The sequence below is a fragment of the Rhinoraja longicauda genome, chromosome 37, assembly GCF_053455715.1.
Source record: "Rhinoraja longicauda isolate Sanriku21f chromosome 37, sRhiLon1.1, whole genome shotgun sequence".
NCBI lineage: Eukaryota > Metazoa > Chordata > Chondrichthyes > Rajiformes > Arhynchobatidae > Rhinoraja > Rhinoraja longicauda.
The window spans coordinates 2,525,815-2,544,273 of NC_135989.1; the positions used below are offsets into that span (position 1 = coordinate 2,525,815).

Consider the following 18,459-nt stretch of genomic DNA (forward strand, 5'->3'; position numbering starts at 1 on the left):
GCCCCGTGGCACTGGAGTAGGCCGTGAGGGGCTGCCCTGTACAGGCCTCAGCCTTGCGGCACAGGAGTAGGCCGTGAGGGGCTGCCGTGACACTGGAGTAGGCCGCGAGGGGCCCCGTGTACATGCCTCAGCCCCGTGGAACTGGAGTAGGCCGTGAGGGGCTGCCATGACACTGGAGTAAGCTGTGAGGGGCCCCGTGTACAGGCCTCAGCGCCGTGGCACTGGAGTAGGCTGTGAGGGGCCCCGTGGGACTGGAGTAGGCTGTGAGGGGGCTGCCGTGGCACTGGAGTAGGCGTGAGGGGCTGCCGTGTACAGGCCTCTGCCCCGTGGCACTGGAGTAGGCCGTGAGGGGGCTGCCGTGGCACTGGAGTAGGCCGTGAGGGGCTGCCGTGTACAGGCCTCTGCCCCGTGGCACTGGAGTAGGCCGTGAGGAGCTGCCGTGTACAGGCCTCAGCCCCGCGGCACTGCTGTCAATCAGGCGCGTGGCCCAGCAATTATACCAGTTGTCAGGGTCACGACCCAGACACTCAGCCTAGTCACCCCTGACCTCCCCTGCTCTTAATCTCTCTCAGCAGGTTGGAGTGAGTGTGAAAACACACAGGGCAGGCACAGGGCAGTGACGCCGGCTAACAAACACATCACACAGAGTCTGAAGAAGGGTCTCGACCCCAAACGTCACCCATTCCTTCTCTCCTGAGATACTGCCTGACCTGCTGAGTTACTCCAGCACTCTGTGTCCATCTATAGATACAGTAGATGTTTTGGATCTGGATCCTTCTTCAGACTGTAGATGTGTCTCCACCCAATATGTCACCATATTCTCCAGAGATGCCCGTTGAGTTACTCCAGCTTTTGTGTCTATCCCACATGTTCAGTTGAGTTTATTGTCACGTGTACCGAGGTACAGTGAAAAGCTCTTGTTGCGTGCTAACCAGTCAGCGGAAAGACTGTACACGATTACAATCGAGCCATTTATAGTGTGTGGATACACAATAAGGGGAACAATGTTAAGTGCAAGGGGCTTAATGTTGGGGGAGTCCAGAACCAGGGGCCACAGCTTAAGAATAAGGGGTAGGCCATTTAGAACTGAGATGAGGAAAAACTTTTTCAGTCAGAGAGTTGTGAATCTGTGGAATTCTCTGCCTCAGAAGGCAGTGGAGGCCAATTCTCTGAATGCATTCAAGAGAGAGCTAGATAGAGCTCTTAAGGATAGCGGAATCAGGGGGTATGGGGAGAAGGCAGGAACGGGGTACTGATTGAGAATGATCAGCCATGATCACATTGAATGGCGGTGCTGGCTCGAAGGGCCGAATGGCCTCCTCCTGCACCTATTGTCTATTGTCCATTGCAAGGTAAAGTGCATCGTCACAGTGAACAGGCGTGTTGACTGGAGAGAAGGTTCGGGGAGGGAGAGGGGCAAGCCTACTACAACCAGAGAGCAGTGCTGAACTACTATCTACCTGATTGGTGACCCTGGGACTTCTCTTGACCGGACTTTGCTGGCTTTACCTCGTGTACAGATGCAGACGCTCCTCGACTTACGATGCTTCGACTTACGATATTTCCACTTTACGATGGTGCAAACGCCGTACACATTCAGTAGAAACCGTACTTCCAATTTTAATTTTTTTTGTTGATCTTTTCCCTATCGGGCTGGCGAGGTGCCTTTACGGCTTACGATTTTGTTGATTTACGATGGGTTTATCGGACCGCAAGACCATCGTAAGTCGAGGAGCAGCTGTACAGGATACGGACTAACGTGAATAATTCTGGGTGCCCATGTGGTTAAACAGGTGTGGGTGTTAATGTCACGTATAATCTATCGTGACTCCAGCTTGCTGGTTACGATACCCTGTGCCATGTTGGGGAAGGTGCTGGGTATATGAAGAGCTACACACAAGGGTGAGCATTATACATTGGGCGGCACGGTGGTGCAGTGGTAGAGTTGCTGCCTCACAGCGCCGGAGACCCGGGTTCCATCCCGACCATGGGTGCTGTCTGTGCGGAGTTTGTACGTTCTCCTGAGTGAGGAATTATATGTTGGGGGTGTTCTACAGCAGATATTGAACCTCACGCCTTCATCAGTCAGACTGTTGAGTCTGAAGAAGGGTCTCGACCAGAAACGTCACCTAATCCTTTTCACCAGAGATGCTGCCTGACCCGCTGAGTTACTCCAGCGCTTTGTGGCTGTCTATTGAGTATAGAAGTTGGGAGGTCAGGTTCATAAGCTTCACAAGATTCATAGCTTCTAGCAGCAGAATTAGGCCATTCGGCCCATCAAGTCTACTCCGCCATTCAATCATGGCCGATCTATCTTTCCCTTTCAAGCCCATTCTCCTGCCTTCTCCCCATAACCCCTGACACCCTTAACACACAGTTACAATTGTACCGTTATTACAGTTGTACAATGCATCGGTGAGGCCACATTTCGAGAACTGTGTTCAATTTCTTTCACCCTGTTATAGGAAAGATATTGTCAAGCACGAAATAAAGGGTGCAGGGAAGATTTATCAGGATGTTGCCAGGACTAGAAGGTGTGAGCTACAGGGAGAGGTTGAGTAGGCTGGGTCTCTATTCCCTGGAGCGCAGGAGGATGAGGGGAGATCTTATAGAGGTGGACAAAATCATGAAATGAATAGATCAGGTAGACGCACAAAGTTCTTACCCAGAGTAGGGGACATAGGATTAAGATGAGGAGGGATAGATTTAATAGGAACATGAGGAGCAATTCTTTTGCACAAAGAGTGGTGGGTGTGTGGAATGAGCTGCCGGAGGAGGTAGTTGAGGCAGGGACTATCACAACGTTTAAAAATGATTTGGATTGGTGCATGCATAGGTTAGGTGTAGAGGGATATTGGGCAAAAGCAGGCAGGTGTGAGTGGTGTAGATGGGACCTGTTGGTCGGCATGGGCTAGTAGGACTGAAGGACTGAATGCCTGTTTCCACGCTGTTTCACTCTAGACTACGGCTCTGTGACTTGTTTATTGGTACATGTAGGTATAATACAGAGTTATTGCATATGGTATTATGTACATTGGGTGTATATATAAGTGCGGCACTGTGGTGTAGCGGTAGAGTTACTGACTTACAGAGCTTACAACGTCTGAGGCCCAGGTTCGATCCCGACTACGGGTGCTGTCTGTACGGAGTTTGTACGTTCTCCCCGTGACCTGCGTGGGTTTTCTCCGAGATCTTCGGTTTCCTCCCACACTCCAGAGACGCGCAGGTATGTAGGTTAATCGGCTGGGATCAATTGTGCCTGTTGTGTAGGTTGGTGCTAGTGTGCGGGGATCACTGGTCGACACGGACTCGGTGGGCCGAAGGGCCTGTTTCCGCGCCGGATCTCCAAAACTAAATAAGGTGTTCACATTAAAGGCAGACACAAAATGCTGGAATAACTCAGCGGGTCAGGCAGCATCTCGGGAGAGAAGGAATGGGTGACGTTTCGGGGCGAGAAGAAGTCTGAAGAAGGGTCTGGACCCGAAACATCACCCATTCCTTCTCTCCCGAGATGCTGCCTGACCCGCTGAGTTCCTCCAACATTTGGTGTCATGAGACCCTTCAGACTGATGCCATTCTCAGTTGTAGTCAGAGCAAGGGGATGTAATACATGGGAGATTTTGCAGGAAAGCTTGTCTGTATGGGAGCGGTTTTAAAATTAGTTTTTGTCTTGCAGACACTGGTGTTTATAGGCAGTTAAAATGCCAGCACACGGCCGACTCTTGTTCTGCTGTGAAACTGAGCAACATCGGTTTCCATTCATCAAGAGTGAGTTGTGTGGTTTTGGGGTGGGCTGGTGGGGACGGGGGTCACGCCAGGCGAAAGTGTTGCCTTTCAAAGTAGAATGTGGTTTGCTGCACAAGTCTGTCCGATCTGAGGTGGAAGCTGACACCAGGCGTCTCACCACAACAACCATCTGCCTCTCCGACACTTAGGAACGTTCTGCCGACGCAGTTTACACAGAACAATGGTTGCCAACTGTCCCGTATTAGCCGGGACATCCCGTATATTGGGCTCAATTGGTTTGTCCCGTACGGGACCACCCTTGTCCCTTATTAGGCCCGGGGGGTGCTGTAGGCCCGAACACTGTAGGCCCGGACACTGTAGGCCCAGGGGTCGCTGTAGGCCCGGACACTGTAGGCCCAGGGGTCGCTGTAGGCCCGGACACTGTAGGCCCAGGGGTCCTGTAGGCCTGTACACTGTAGGCCCAGACACTGTAGGCCCGGACACTGTAGGCCCGGACACTGTAGACCCGGACACTGTAGGCCCAGGGGTCACTGTTGGCCCAGACACTGTAGGCCCGGACAGTGTAGGCTCGGAGGCTCGCCTAGTGGAGGTTGCGTAGCAACCCGCCTCCCGGCCCGGGCGGCCGCTATTGGTGGAGCGGGAACACGTGGCCGCTGGCTGGATGAGGTCACGTGGGGCGCGGGGCAGTGACGTCACCTTTTGTCCCTTATTTGGGAGTGAGAAAGTTGGCAACCCCAATTGCCTGACACCTTACTGGTGTTCTGTGGCAGGGAATTCACATTTAGTTTAGTTTCGTTTAATTTAGAGATACAGCGTGGAAACAGGCCCTTTGGCCCATCGAGTCCGCACCGACCAGCGATCACTCGTTCGCACTAGTTCCATGTTATCCCACTTTCTCATCCACTCCCTGCACACTAGGTGCACTTTACAGAGAGCCGATTAACCCACAAACCGCACAAGCCCGTACACCCCTGCACGTCTTTGGAGTGTGGGAGGAAACCGAAGATCTCGGAGAAAACCCACGCAGGTCACGGGGAGAACGTGCAAACTCCGTACAGACGGCGCCCGTAGTCGGGATGGAACACGGGTCTCCGGCGCTGCATTCGCTGTAAGGCGGCAACTCTACCGCTGCGCCACCGTGACCGCCCCTTCAGCTGAACTCCACTCAGTTCCGGTTCGCCCAGCTACAGAATGGATGTCATTGTTGGAAGGGGAGATTCACCAGGATGTTGCCTGGGCCTGCGGGCTTGAGTTGTGGGGACACTTGTCCAGGCCGGGATTTTATTCTTGGGAGCATATGAGGCTGAGTGGGGACCTTATTAAGGCGTGCAGGATCACGAGGGGCACGGGTAAAGTGAACACACACACTTCTTTCCAGGGTAGAGGATTCCCAAACTAGAGGGCATTAGTTTAAGGTGAGAGGGGAGAGATTTAAGAGGGATATTAGGGGCACTTTTTATCACTCTGAGGCTGGTCTAAGGCTTTTCACTGTACCTCGGTACACGAGACGGTAAACTAGACTGAACTGTCTGTATCTGGAACGGTCTGCCAAAGGAACTCCTAGACATTTGGACAGCCCATAACATCTAACATCATAAGTATTAGGAGTAGAATTAGGCCATTCGGCCCATCAAGTCCACTCCGCCATTCAATCATGGCTGATCTATCTCTCCCCCCTAACCCCAATAATTCAAATAATCCTTCCAATACCCAGCTACACAATAGGAAGGGTTCCAAGATGGCGCAGCGGTAGAGTTGCTGCCTTACAGTGAATGCAGCGCCGGAGACCCGGGTTCCATCCCGACTACGGGTGCTGTCTGTACGGAGTTTGTACGTTCTCCCCGTGACCTGCGTGGGTTTTCCCCGAGATCTTCGGTTTCCTCCCACACTCCAAAGATGTGCAGGTTTGTAGGTTAATTGGATTGGTAAATGTAAAAATTGTCGATAGTCCATTTAGTCCAACTGTCCATTTACAACTGAGATGAGGAAAAACTTTTTCAGTCAGAGAGTTGTAAATCAGTGGAATTCTCTGCCTCAGAAGGCAGTGGAGGCCAATTCTCTGAATGCATTCAAGAGAGAGCTAGGTAGAGCTCTTAAGGATAGCGGAGTCAGGGGGTATGGGGAGAAGGCAGGAACGGGGTACTGATTGAGAATGATCAGCCATGATCACATTGAATGGTGGTGCTGGCTCAAAGGGCCGAATGGCCTCCTCCTGCACCTATTGTCTATTGTTAATATGCGGGGATCGCTGGTCGGCACAGACCCGGTGGGCCGAAGGGCCTGTTTCCGTGCTGTATCTCTAAACTAAACACAAACCTTCCCTCACCAGCGTAGGAAGGAACTGCAGATGCAGGTTTTTCACCGAAGATAGATGCAAAATGCCGGAGTAACTCAGCAGGACAGGGAGCAGCTCTGGAGAGAAGGAATGGGTGACGTTTCGGGTCTGAAGAAGGGTCTCGACCCAAAATGTCACCCATTCCTTCCCTCCCTGTCCCGCTGAGTTACTCTGGCATTTCGTGCCCATCTGCCCACAACACAGTGGCCGCCAAGACACGACAGAAGGCGCGAGTTACGGGGAAAGAATTTGTGCCTTGCCTCGCCATGTTCGCAGGGCCATTGGAAGGCCTCCATTTCAAACGACTTTTCCCCGTCCCACACCACTCAAAATACAAAGTTCCCTGAAAGTTAGGCTCGCTCTGCCAAGCTGTGATCTCCGCTCAGTCAAGATATAACATAAACAAAACACCCTTTGTTACTTCTACTTTCTGGCGCCCGTCCAACCAAATTCTTTGGATGCTTGCGCCTTTCAAATCCACATCCTTAACAATCAGCTCAGTGCGTTTCGCCCCTCCACAAGTGAATTGAACCCGTTTCTGTGACACACCGAGCCTTGGCTTGGCTAAATAAGCAAAGCGAATCTGAGAGGAGCCCACAGATAACTCCAGTAATGTGTGTCGGGGCAAGGAGGGTTCGACTTGTGCAGAAGTGAGGCTTGGTTGCAAAGATATTTGTGAGGGGCCTTCTCACCGTAGTTTACACCCTCGTGAAACACTTCAAACTCCACCCTCAGTGGCTCAACAGCGCACAGTAAAGTCCTAATGATAACGACAGCATAATCTGTGAAGCTGGTTAAGAGATTAAGCAATGGCGAGTGCGGATGGGATTTAGAGAGACACAAAATGCTGGAGTAACTCAGCGGGACTCTGAGTAACTCTGACAGCATCTCTGGAGAGAAGGAATGGGTGACGTTTCGGGTCGAGGCCCTTCTTCAGACTGTGGGGTCTCGACCTGAAATGTCACATAGAAACATAGGAAATAGGTGCCATTCGGTCCTTCGAGCCAGCACCGCCATTCAATATGATCATGGCTGATCATCCAGCTCAGTATCCCGTACCTGCCTTCTCTCCATACCCCCTGATCCCTTTAGCCACAAGGGCCACATCTAACTCCCTCTTAAATATAGCCAATGAACTGGCCTCAACTACCTTCTGGGGCAGAGAATTCCACAGACTCACCACTCTCTGTGTGAAGAAATGTTTTCTCATCTCGGTCCTAAAAGACTTCCCCCTTATCCTTAAGCTGTGACCCCTGGTTCTGGACTCCCCCAACATCGGGAACAACCTTCCTGCATCTAGCCTCTCCAACCCCTTAAGAATTTTATATGTTTCTATAAGATCCCCCCTCAGTCTTCTAAATTCCAGCGAATTTCCTTCTCTCCAGAGATACTGCCTGTCCCGCTGGGTTAATCCAGCATTTTGTGTCCATCTTCGATTTAAAACTGCACCTGTAGTTCTTTCAGAAACAATAGGTCTTCTACTACTTATTGTTAAATATAGCCAGTAGCTATACTGCTATAGCTGTACAGGAGGCTGAGGGGTGATTGTATGGAGTTGGACACAATTATGAGGGGAATGCACAGGGTGAATGCACACAGTCTTTTTTACCCAGGGCAGAGGCATCAAATACCAGAGGATAGACACAAAATGCCAGAGTAACTCAGCGGGTCAGGCAGCATCTCGGGAGAGAAGGAATGGGTGACGTTTCGGGTCGAGACCCTTCTTCAGACTGATGTCAGGGGAGGGGGCGGGACAAAGATAGGATGCAGTCGGAGGCAGGAAGACTATCATATCATATCATATCATATACATACAGCCGGAAACAGGCCTTTTCGGCCCTCCAAGTCCGTGCCGCCCAGTGATCCCCGTACATTAACACTATCCTACACCCACTAGGGACAATTTTTACATTTACCCAGCCAATTAACCTACATACCTGTACGTCTTTGGAGTGTGGGAGGAAACCGAAGATCTCGGAGTAAACCCACGCAGGTCACGGGGAGAACGTACAAACTCCTTACAGTGCAGCACCCGTAGTCAGGATTGAACCTGAGTCTCCGGCGCTGCATTCGCTGTAAAGCAGCAACTCTACCGCTGCGCCACCGTGCCGCCCACTAGTGGGAGAACTGGGAAGGGGGAGGGGATGGAGAGAGAGGGAAAGCAGGGACTATCTGAAGTTAGAGAAGTCAATGTTCATACCGCTGGGGTGTGAGCTGCCAAAGCGAAATATGAGGTGCTGTTCCTCCAATTTGCGGTGGGCCCCACTCTGACAATGGAGGAGGCCCAGGACAGAAAGGTCAGACTGGGAGTGGGAGGGGGAGTTGAAGTGCTGAGCCACCGGGAGATCAGGTTGGCTAAGACGGACTGAGCGGAGGTGTTGAGTTACTCCAGTATTTTGTGTGTCTACCTTCGATTTAAACCAGCATCTGCAGTTTTCTTTCCTACAAATACAAGAGGGCACAGCTTTAAGGTGTGAGGAGCAGAGTTTAAAGGAGGCTCCATCGAGGGTGGTGAATCTGTGGGACTCATTGCCACAGAAGGCTGTGGAGGCCAAGTCAGTGGATATTCTTAAGGCGGAGACAGATAGATTCTTAGTGTGGGTGTCAGAGTTTATGGGGAGAAGGCAGGAGAATGGGCTTGGAGAAGGCTGGAGAAACTCCCATTGTTAATGTTCCACTCTATCACTGCACCTGTAATAATATTTAACCACTTCCTTCATGGCCTGTGGTTTGCAATCATAAGGTCATAAGTGATAGGAGAAGAATTAGGCCATTCGGCCCATCAAGTCTACTCCGCCATTCAATCATGGCTGATCTATCTCTCCCTCCTAACCCCATTCTCCTGCCTTCTCCCCATAACCCTTGACACCCGTTCTAACCAAGAACTTGTCTATCTCTGCCTTAAAAATATCCACTGACTTGGCCTCCACAGCCGTCTGTGGCAATGAATCCCACAGATTCACCACCCTCTGACACAAGAAGTTCCTCCTCACCTCCTTTCTAAAAGAGCGCCCTTTAATACTGAGGCTGTGCCCTCTGGTCCTAGACTCTCCCACCAGTGGAAACATCCTCTCCACATCCACTCTATCCAGGCCGCTCACTATTCTGTACGTTTCAATGAGGTCCCCCTTCATTCTTCTAAACTCCAGTGAGTACAGGCCCAGTGCTGTCAAACGCTCATCACATGTTAACCCACTCATTCCTGGGATCATTCTTGTAAACCTCCTCTGGACCCTCTCCAGAGGCAGCACATCCTTCTGAGATGACTAGGTGACGTTAAAAGTTGTGAAGCTTGAGAAGATAGCTTGGGAGGGTTTGGAGATGCAAAAATAGGGGTGCCAACTACCTCACTCCCACATAAGGGACAAGGTGACGTCACCGCCCCGCGCCCCACGTGACCTCACCCAGCCAGTGGCCACGTGCTCCCGCTCCACCAATGGTGGCTGACCAGGCCAGGAGGCGGGTTGCCATGCAACCTCCGTTAGGCGGCACCCGGGCCTCTGGGCCTACACTGTCCGGACTTACACTGTCCGGGCCTACAGTGTCCGCGCCTACAGTGTCCGGGCCTACAGTATCTGGGCCTACAGTATCTGGGCCTAGAGTGTCTGGGCCTACAGTGTCCGGGGCTACAGTGTTCGGGCCTACAGTGTCCGGGCCTACAGTATCTGGGCCTAGAGTGTCCGGGCCTACAGTGTCCGGGGCAACAGTGTCCGGAGCTACAGTGTCCAAGCCTACAGTGTCCGGGCCTACACTGTCCGGCCCTACAGTGTCCGGGCCTACAGTGTCCGGGCCTACTGCATTCCAGTTTAAGGGCAGTTTCTCTCTTGCAAGTTCTTTTCAGTCATAGAGTCATGGAGTCACACGGCACTGAAACGGACGGTGTACATTCTCCCCGTGACTTGCGTGGGTTTTGTCCGAGATCTTCGGTTTCCTCCCATACACCAAAGACGTGCAGGTTTGTAGGTTAATTGGCTTGGTAAATGTAAAAATTAGTGTAGGATAGTGATAATGTGCGTGTCGGCTAGGACCCGGTGGGCCGAAGGGCCTATTTCCGCACTATATCTCTAAACCAAATTAAAAAGGTACATATGAAACGTTACGATATGATATGATAGAACTTTATTCATCCCCTGAGGGAAATTGGTCTGTCAATGATAAGGGAATAACGTTTAGTGCAACGTAGAGCCAGCAACGTCCGATCAAGGATAGTCCAAGGGTCTCCAAAGAGGTAGATAGTAGTTCAGCACTGCTCTCTGGTTGTGGTAGGATGGTTCAGGTGCCCGATAACAGCCGGGAAGAAACTGTCCCTGAATCTGGAGGTGTGCGTTTTCACACTTCTGTACCTCTTGCCCGATGTTTGGACTGAAGATGCAAAGTTGCTGATGCTTTGGTCCAGATGCTTTGGTTGTGCAGATTTGGTTATACCGTTGTCTCTGGCCAGGGTCCAGCTGGATGTGAGCTGATGTTTAAGTTACTGACGCAGTGCCACATTGTCAGGGCTCTTGCCCAGAGGTATTGGCCCAGCTGGATGTGGACTGGCGCAGTTTGAAGAGGGTGTTCTGTTTGTGTCCGCGGTCTGCCAGACTCAGTTACATCAGCACCCACCTCAGCACTCCTTCCTTTCCACCAGACCAAAGTGCCCACACCTCCCTCAGGCCACAGGAGGTTTACAAGAATCAGCCATGATCACAATGATCATGCTGGCTCGAAGGGCCAAATGGCCTCTTCCTGCACCTATTTTCTAAGTCTAAGAATGATCCCAGGAACGGTTGGGTTAACCTACGATGAGCGTTTGTCGACACTGGGCCTGTACTCGCTGGAGTTTAGAAGGATGAGGGGGGACCTCATTGAAACTTACAGAACAGTGAAAGGACTGGATAGAGTGGATGTGGAGAGGATGTTTCCACTAGTGGGAGAGTCCAGGACCAGAGGGCACAGCCTCAGAATTAAAGGACGTTCCTTTAAGAAGGAGATGAGGAGAAATTTCATTCGTCAGAGGGTGGTGAATCTGTGGGATTCTTTGCCACAGAAGGCAGTGGAGGCCAAGTCAGTGGATATTTTTAAGGCAGAGACAGATTCTAGATTAGTGCGGGTGTCAGGGGTTATGGGGAGAAGGCAGGGGAATGGGGTTAGGGGGGAGAGATAGATCAGCCATGATTGAATGGCGGAGTAGACTTGATGGGCCGAATGGCCTAATTCTAGTCCTGTCACTTATGACAGGCGAGAAGTTGTTAAAGTTGAGGACCAGCTCCGCAAGGCCGAGGAGAGTGAGGGAAATTAGGTGGTTCTGCGGTCGAGGAAAGGCTTGAAGACCTTCCTGATGAGGGATGGATGTGCAGATTGACTGAACATCCAGAGTGAAGATGAGGGAGTGGGGGGGGGGCCTGGAAAACGGAAGCCATTGAAAAGACGAAGGGCGTGGGAGGTGTCTGGAAAAGGCTCTCGACGTGAAACATCATCCCCTCTCTCCCGAGATGCAGCCTGACCCACTGGGTTACTCCAGCACTTTGTGTCTCTCTTCGGTGTAAACCAGCATCTGCAGTTCCTTCATACACACATATAGAGTACAGCCTTTGGGACATTATGTTGAAAGGTCCCGACTGAAAAAGACACCTGTTTATGTTCTCGGGAGGGACGGAGAGGTTACTTGAATTTAAAGAAGTCAATAATCAGAGATATTGAAATGTACTTTTCCGAATCATGAACAGGAAAGGTTTAGAGGGATATGGACCAAATGTAGGCAGATGGGAGTAGCTATGATGAGGATTTGAATAAAGAGGTCCTTCTGCAGTTGTACAGGGCGCTGGTGAAACCACACCTGGAGTATTGTGTGCAGTTTTGGTCTCCTAATTCGAGGAAGGACGTCCTTGCTATTGAGGCAGTGCAGCGTAGGTTCACCAGGTTAATCCCCGGGATGGCGGGACTGTCATTTGAGGAAAGATTGGAAAGACTGGGCTTGTATTCACAGGAGTTTAGAAGGATGAGAGGGGATCTTAGAGAGACGTACAAAATTATAAAAGGACTGGACAAGCTAGATGCAGGAAAAATGTTCCCAATATTGGGGGGTCCAGAATCAGGGGCCACACAGTCTAAGACTAAAGGGGAGGTCATTTAAAACTGAGGTGAGAAAGAACCTTTTTCACCCAGAGAGTTGTGAATTTGTGGAATTCTCTGCCACAGAGGGCAGTGGAGGCCAATTCACTGGATGGATTTAAAAGAGAGTTAGATGGGGTCTAGAGGAATCAAGGGATATGGGGAGAAGACAGGCACGGGTTACTGATTGTGGATGATCAGCCACGATCACAATGAATGGCGGTACTGTCTCGAAGGGCCGAATGGCCTCCTCCTGCACCTATTTCTGTATGTTTCTCTGTTTCTATGCATCTTGGTCAGCATGGATGAGTCGGGCCGAAGGGCCTGCTTCCCTGCTGTAGGTCTCCATGAGTCGATATCTACGGCCCACCATCTCAGAGTCGACTCAGTAACTAATCGAGGGCCAGGGGGAACAAGATGGATGGCAGCAGATGAGATGCAGCAGCTGGAAGCTGTTAGCAGAAAGCTACACGTTGCGATTTGTATAATTTACTAAAAAGTAACACAAGGAATATATTAATTTTTAAAAAAAGTGAAAATGTAGGAAATAGCTTACAGTCATGTCAAAATAGCAGTTAACGTTTAATTCGGACTTACTATTGACTCCCCACACACTCCCTACGATCCACTTGCCACTCTTTACAGATTCCAGTGTTTGGGAATAAAACACTTTCCGTCCGGTTCTCCTGCTCAATGGGATTTGTGAATTCCCGAACTCGGGAGCAAGCTGGATTGGCACTGAGGTGCGTGATGGGCTGCTGCTCTCTGATCATGTCCCGACAGCCCATCCAGATCCCACCATCGACCAAGGATCCCTTCCCAGTTCTGGGACTTTTTCCAATCTGTATCGAAGCAAGGGAAGTTCATCAGTGATAGGAGCAGAATCAGGCCATTCGGCCCATCACGTCAACTCCGCCATTCAATCACAGCTGATCTATCTCTCCCTCCTAACCCCATTCTCCTGCCTTCTCCCCATAACCCCTGACACCCGCACTAATCAAGAATCTATCTATCTCTGCCTTAAATATATCCATTGACTTGGCCTTCTGCGGCAAAGAATTCCACAGATTCACCACCCTCTGACTAAAGAAATTTCTCCTCATCTCCGTCCTAAAAGAATGTCCTTTAATTCTGAGGCTGTGACCTCTGGTCCTAGACTCTCCCACTAGTGGAAACATTCTCTCCACATCCACTCTGTTCTATACTTATATATTCTATATCCACTCTGTAATAGCCTTTCATTATTCCGTATGTTTCAATGAGGTCCTCCCTCATCCTTCTAAACTCCAGCGAGTACAGGCCCAGTGCTGACAAACGCTCATCATATGTTAACCCACTCATTCCTGGGATCGTTCTTGTAAACCTCCTCTGGACCCTCTCCAGAGCCAGCACATCCTTCCTCAGATACGGGGCACAGAATTGCTCACTATATTCCAAATGTGGCCTGACCAGCGCCTTATAGAGCCTCAGCATTGCCCATTTGTCCCCAGCTTAGCGCACGTTGGAGAACCTGGAAGGAATCGTAAATTGCAGGATCGGGGTACAAACTAGTGCCAAGGATAGCTTCGTCCTTCAAAGACGGTGTCGTCTTTATCTGAAGATGGACACAAAATGCTGGAGTAACTCAGCGGGACAGGCAGCATCTCTGGCGAGAAGGAATGGGCGATGTTTCGGGTCCAGACCCTTCTTCAGACTCTTGAATGCTGCCTGGATGGGAATTAATAAACAGAGTGGGGCAAGAATGGAACGTATCTGGAACAGATTTTGGGCGTCCCGGTGGCGCGGCGGTAGAGTTGCTGCCTCACAGCGCCGGAGACCCGGGTTCCATCCCGACTACGGGTGCTGTCTGTACAGAGTTTGTATGTTCTCCCCGTAACCTGCGTGGGTTTTAACCGAGATCTTCGGTTTCCTCAGGGTTGTAGGTTAATTGGCATGGTGTATGTGTAAACTTTAGTTTTGTTTAGAGATACAGTGCGGAAACAGGCCCTTTCGGCCTACCTGGTCCGCGCCGACCAGCGATCCCCACTGTAAATTGTCCCTCATGTGTGTAGAATAGTGTTAGTGTGCAGGGATCGCTGGTCGGTGCGGACTCGGTGGGCCGAAGGGCCTGTTTCCGTGCTGTATCACTAAGAAAAAAAAGATCTCTACTCAAATGAACCATTGGCCCTTGTGAAGATGTTGGGAGAGGCTGGATAGGGTGGGTCATGTATAGCCCAGACGGTGGTACTGACGGGTTACGTTATACATGATTACGTTATAAAGATTACAACACATGATTACAATCGAGTCCATTTACAGTGTACAGATACATGATCATGGAATAATGTCCCATACAAGATAAAGCCAGTACAATCTGATCAAGGATAGTCCGAGGGTCACCAATGAGGTAGATCGTAGTTCAGGACCGCTCTCTGGTTGTGGTGGGATGGTTCAGTCGCCTGATAACGGCTGGGGACAGTTTACCTGGGAGTACAAATACCTTGGAGTGTACCTGGACAGTGAACTGGACTGGTCCAGGAACGCTGAGGCCCTGTATAAGAAGGGACCGAGCCGGCTGTACAGTTTGAGAAGGCTCTGCTCCTTCAACGTCTGCAGTAAGATGCTGCAGATGTTCTACCAATCGGTGGTGGCCAGTGCCATCTTCTTTGCTGCTGTGTGCCGGGGCAGCAGGGCGTAGGGTTGCCAACTGTCCCGTATTAGCCGGGACATCCGTATTTTGGGATAAATTGGTTTGTCCCGTACGGGACCGCCCTTGTCCCGTATTAGGCCCAGAGGGCGTTGTAGGCCCGGACGCTGTAGGCCCGGACACTGTAGGCCTGGACACTTTAGGCCCGGACACTGTAGGCCTGGACACTGTAGGCCCGGACACTGTAGGCCCGGACACTGTGGGCCCGGACACTGTAGGCTCGGACAGTGTAGGCCCGGACACTGCAGGCACGGACACTGTAGGCCCGGACAGTGTAGGCCTGGACACTGTAGGCCCGGACACTGTAGACCCAGACACTGTAGGCCCGGGCACTGTAGGCCCGGACACTGTAGGCTCGGACACTGTAGGCCCGGACACTGCAGGCACGGACACTGTAGGCCTGGATACTTTAGGCCCGGACACTATAGGCCTGGACACTGTAGACCCAGACACTGTAGGCCCGGACACTGTAGGCCCGGACACTGTAGGCCCGGGCACTGTAGGCCCTCTACAGTGTAGGCCCGGACACTGTAGGCCCGGACAGTGTAGGTCCAGAGGCCCGGGCGCTGCCTAACGGAGGTTGCGTTGCAATCCGCCTCCCGGCCCGGGCGGCTGCCATTGGTGGAGCGGGAGCACGTGGCCACTGGCTGGGTGAGGTCACGTGGGGCACGTGGGGCGGTGACGTCACCCTTTTATGTCCCTTATTTGGGAGTGAGGAAGTTGGCAACCCTATCTGGGGGTGACCCTTTATCTAGACTAAATGTTACCTGGTGGAGAATTAATGACCAGAGTTGGCACGCACAGAGCAGCCCAGTTACAGAAACCAAGTGCCCCTTGTTAATGGCATGTGGAGCTTTGTGTTTAATGGGGGGGTCGACTTTGCTCAGATCGCTTTCTCCTCTTTGCTCACACACGTGAATAGTGTTTAAGTGCTTATCCAGCACTGTTCGGCACAGATCCAGCACAAGAAATACTTCAAGTGAGAATGTTTCCTTCAACGCCTTTCGTTCTTTGGTGCTGACTGTGAGAGTCCAGTCCCTGATCTTTGATGCATTTACCAGACCGGACGCCATTTTAGTTTTTTGCCTCATGCCTTCCACTGCTCAGTCGCCTCGGCCACGGTGGCGCAGCGGTAGAGTTGCTGCCTCATAGCGTTTGCAGCGCCGGAGACCCGGGTTCCATCCCGACTACGGGTGCTGTCTGTACTCAGTTTGCACGTTCTCCACGTGGGTTTTCTCCGAGATCTTCGGTTTTCTTCCCGCACTCCAAAGACGTGCAGGTTTGTAGGTTATTTGGCTTGGTGTGTGTGTAAATTGTCCCTAGTGGGTGTAGGATAGTGTTAGTGTGCGGGGATCGCTGGTCGGTGCGGACTCAGAGGGCCGAAGGCCCTGTTTCCTCGCTGTATTTCAAAGCTAAACTAAACCTCGTTGACTCACCCGTTGTTGTTTCCGAGCGGAATAATTTGCCTCATGCTTGCACTTGGAGGCCTTAAGCTCATAAAGTCTCCCCAGGGTAGTTTCCTCTGACATTAAGAAGCATAAATATTGAGAGCTTTGGATGTTGGCTTGAGATGTGGGCCTGAACGTACTAATGCGAAGCAGGCCCCAGCTCCTTAGCTCCTCAGGCCTGTTCCACCATTCCATAAGATGTGACTCTTAGCTCTGACTCCTGCTTACTCCTGCAGTCATAGAGTGATACAGCGAGGAAACAGGCCCTTCAGCACAACTTGCCCACACCGGCCAACAATGTCCCAGCTACCCCAGTCCCACCTGCCTGCGCTTGGTCCATATCCCTCCAAACCTGCCCTATCCATGTACCTATCCAACTGTTTCTTAAACGTTGGGATAGTCCCAGCCTCAACTACCTCCTCTGGCAGCTTGTTCCATACACCCACCACCCTCTGTGTGGAAAAGTTACCCCTCAGATTCCTATTAAACCTTTTCCCCTTCACCTTGAACCTAAGTCCTCTGGTCCTCGATTCACCTACTCTGGGCAAGAGACTCTGTGCATCTACCCGATCTATTCCTCTCATGGTTAACACACGATGAGCGTTTGTCGGCACTGGGCCTGTACTCGCTGGAGTTTAGAAGGATGAGGGGGGACCTCATTGAAACTTACCGAATATTGAAAGGCCTGGATAGAGTGGATGTGGAGAGGATGTTTCCACTGGTGGGAGAGTCTAGGACCAGAGGGCACAGAATCATTAAAATAGGAAGGAGATGAGGAGGAATTTCTTTAGTCAGAGGGCGGTGAATCTGTGGAATTCTTTGCCACAGATGGCTGTGGAGGCCAAGTCATTGAGTATTTTTAAAGTGGAGATTGATAGGTTCTTGATTAGTAAGGGTGTCAAAGGTTATGGGGAGAAGGCAGGAGAATGGGGTTCAGAGGGAAAAATAGCTTTTCATTATACTTGTGTATATGTGACAATAAACTAAATTAAACTAAACTATAAACTAAACTAAAGTAAACAAAATCAGACAAGACTGAATAGGAGAGCAGAGTTGATGGGCCAAATGGCCTAATTCTGCTTCTATGTCCTATAGTCTTTTAATATTCTGCGCAGTGACCTTTTATGGCCTTACCGAGAATCTTCACCTCTGTCTTTAGTTTAGTTTGGAGATACAGCGCGGAAACAGGCCCTTCGGCCCACCGGGTCCGCGCCGACCAGCGATCCCCGCACATTAACACCATCCTACACCCACTAGTGACAATTTTTACATTTACCAAGCTAATTAACCTACAAACCTGCACGTCTTTGGAGTGTGGGAGGAAACCGAAGATCTCGGAGGAAACCCACGCAGGTCACAGGGAGAACGTACAAACTCCGTACAGCCAGCGCCCGTCGTCGGGATGGAACCTGGGCCTCCGGCGCTGCATTCGCTGTAAGTGTCTAGGGAGTGGGTGTGCATATGGGATAACATAGAACAAGTTTTAACCAAGGTTCAATGGTCAGCACGGAGCTGGTGGATCGAAGGGCCTGTTTCCATGCTGTATCAATCAATCTATCAATCAATCAATCAGCCAATCAATCAATAATTTCAAAGATTCTGTTTCCACCGCTCCTAATAGAGTCATTGAGATGTCCAGCATGGAATCAGGCCCTTCGGTCCACCAACTCCATGCTAGCCTTCGGTCCACCAACTCCATGCTATTGTCTATTGTCTATTGTCTATTGAGATCAAGTTTCAATTACAAGAACGCTTTGATTTTTCATGAAGAAGCATTCTGACCCGAAACGTAACCTATCCACGTTCTCCAGAGATGTTGCCTGACCCGCTGAGACACTCAAGCATTTTGGGTCTCTTTTCATGTAAACCAGCATCTGCAGTTCCTTGCATCTGCTTTGATTTTTAATTCCTTTACTTTAGGGATTCAGCGTGGAAACGGGCCCTTCGGCCCACCGGGTCTGTGCCGACCAACGATCATACTATCCTACACACACTAGGGACAGTTTACAATTCCTCAGAAGACAATCCCCGGGATGGCGGGACTGTCATATGAGGAAAGATGGGAAAGACTGGGCTTGTACTCACTGGAGTTTAGAAGGATGAGAGGGGATCTTATAGAAACGTATAAAATTATAAAAGGACTGGACAAG

At 50.9% G+C, this 18,459-nt stretch overlaps 1 protein-coding gene across 1 annotated transcript in view; it reads right to left on the reverse strand.

The window, feature by feature from the left end:
* LOC144610565 (nuclear factor 1 X-type-like) overlaps positions 1-15,934 on the reverse strand; it is an 82,443-nt gene extending 66,509 nt beyond the window's left edge. The window contains exons 1-2 of the mRNA XM_078429372.1: positions 15,629-15,934; positions 12,798-13,017 (exon numbers count right to left, since the gene is read on the reverse strand). Of these exons, the coding sequence (XP_078285498.1) occupies positions 12,798-13,017; positions 15,629-15,934 (526 nt within the window). The remainder of the gene's footprint in view (positions 1-12,797; positions 13,018-15,628) is intronic.
* Between the last annotated feature and the right edge of the window lie 2,525 nt (positions 15,935-18,459).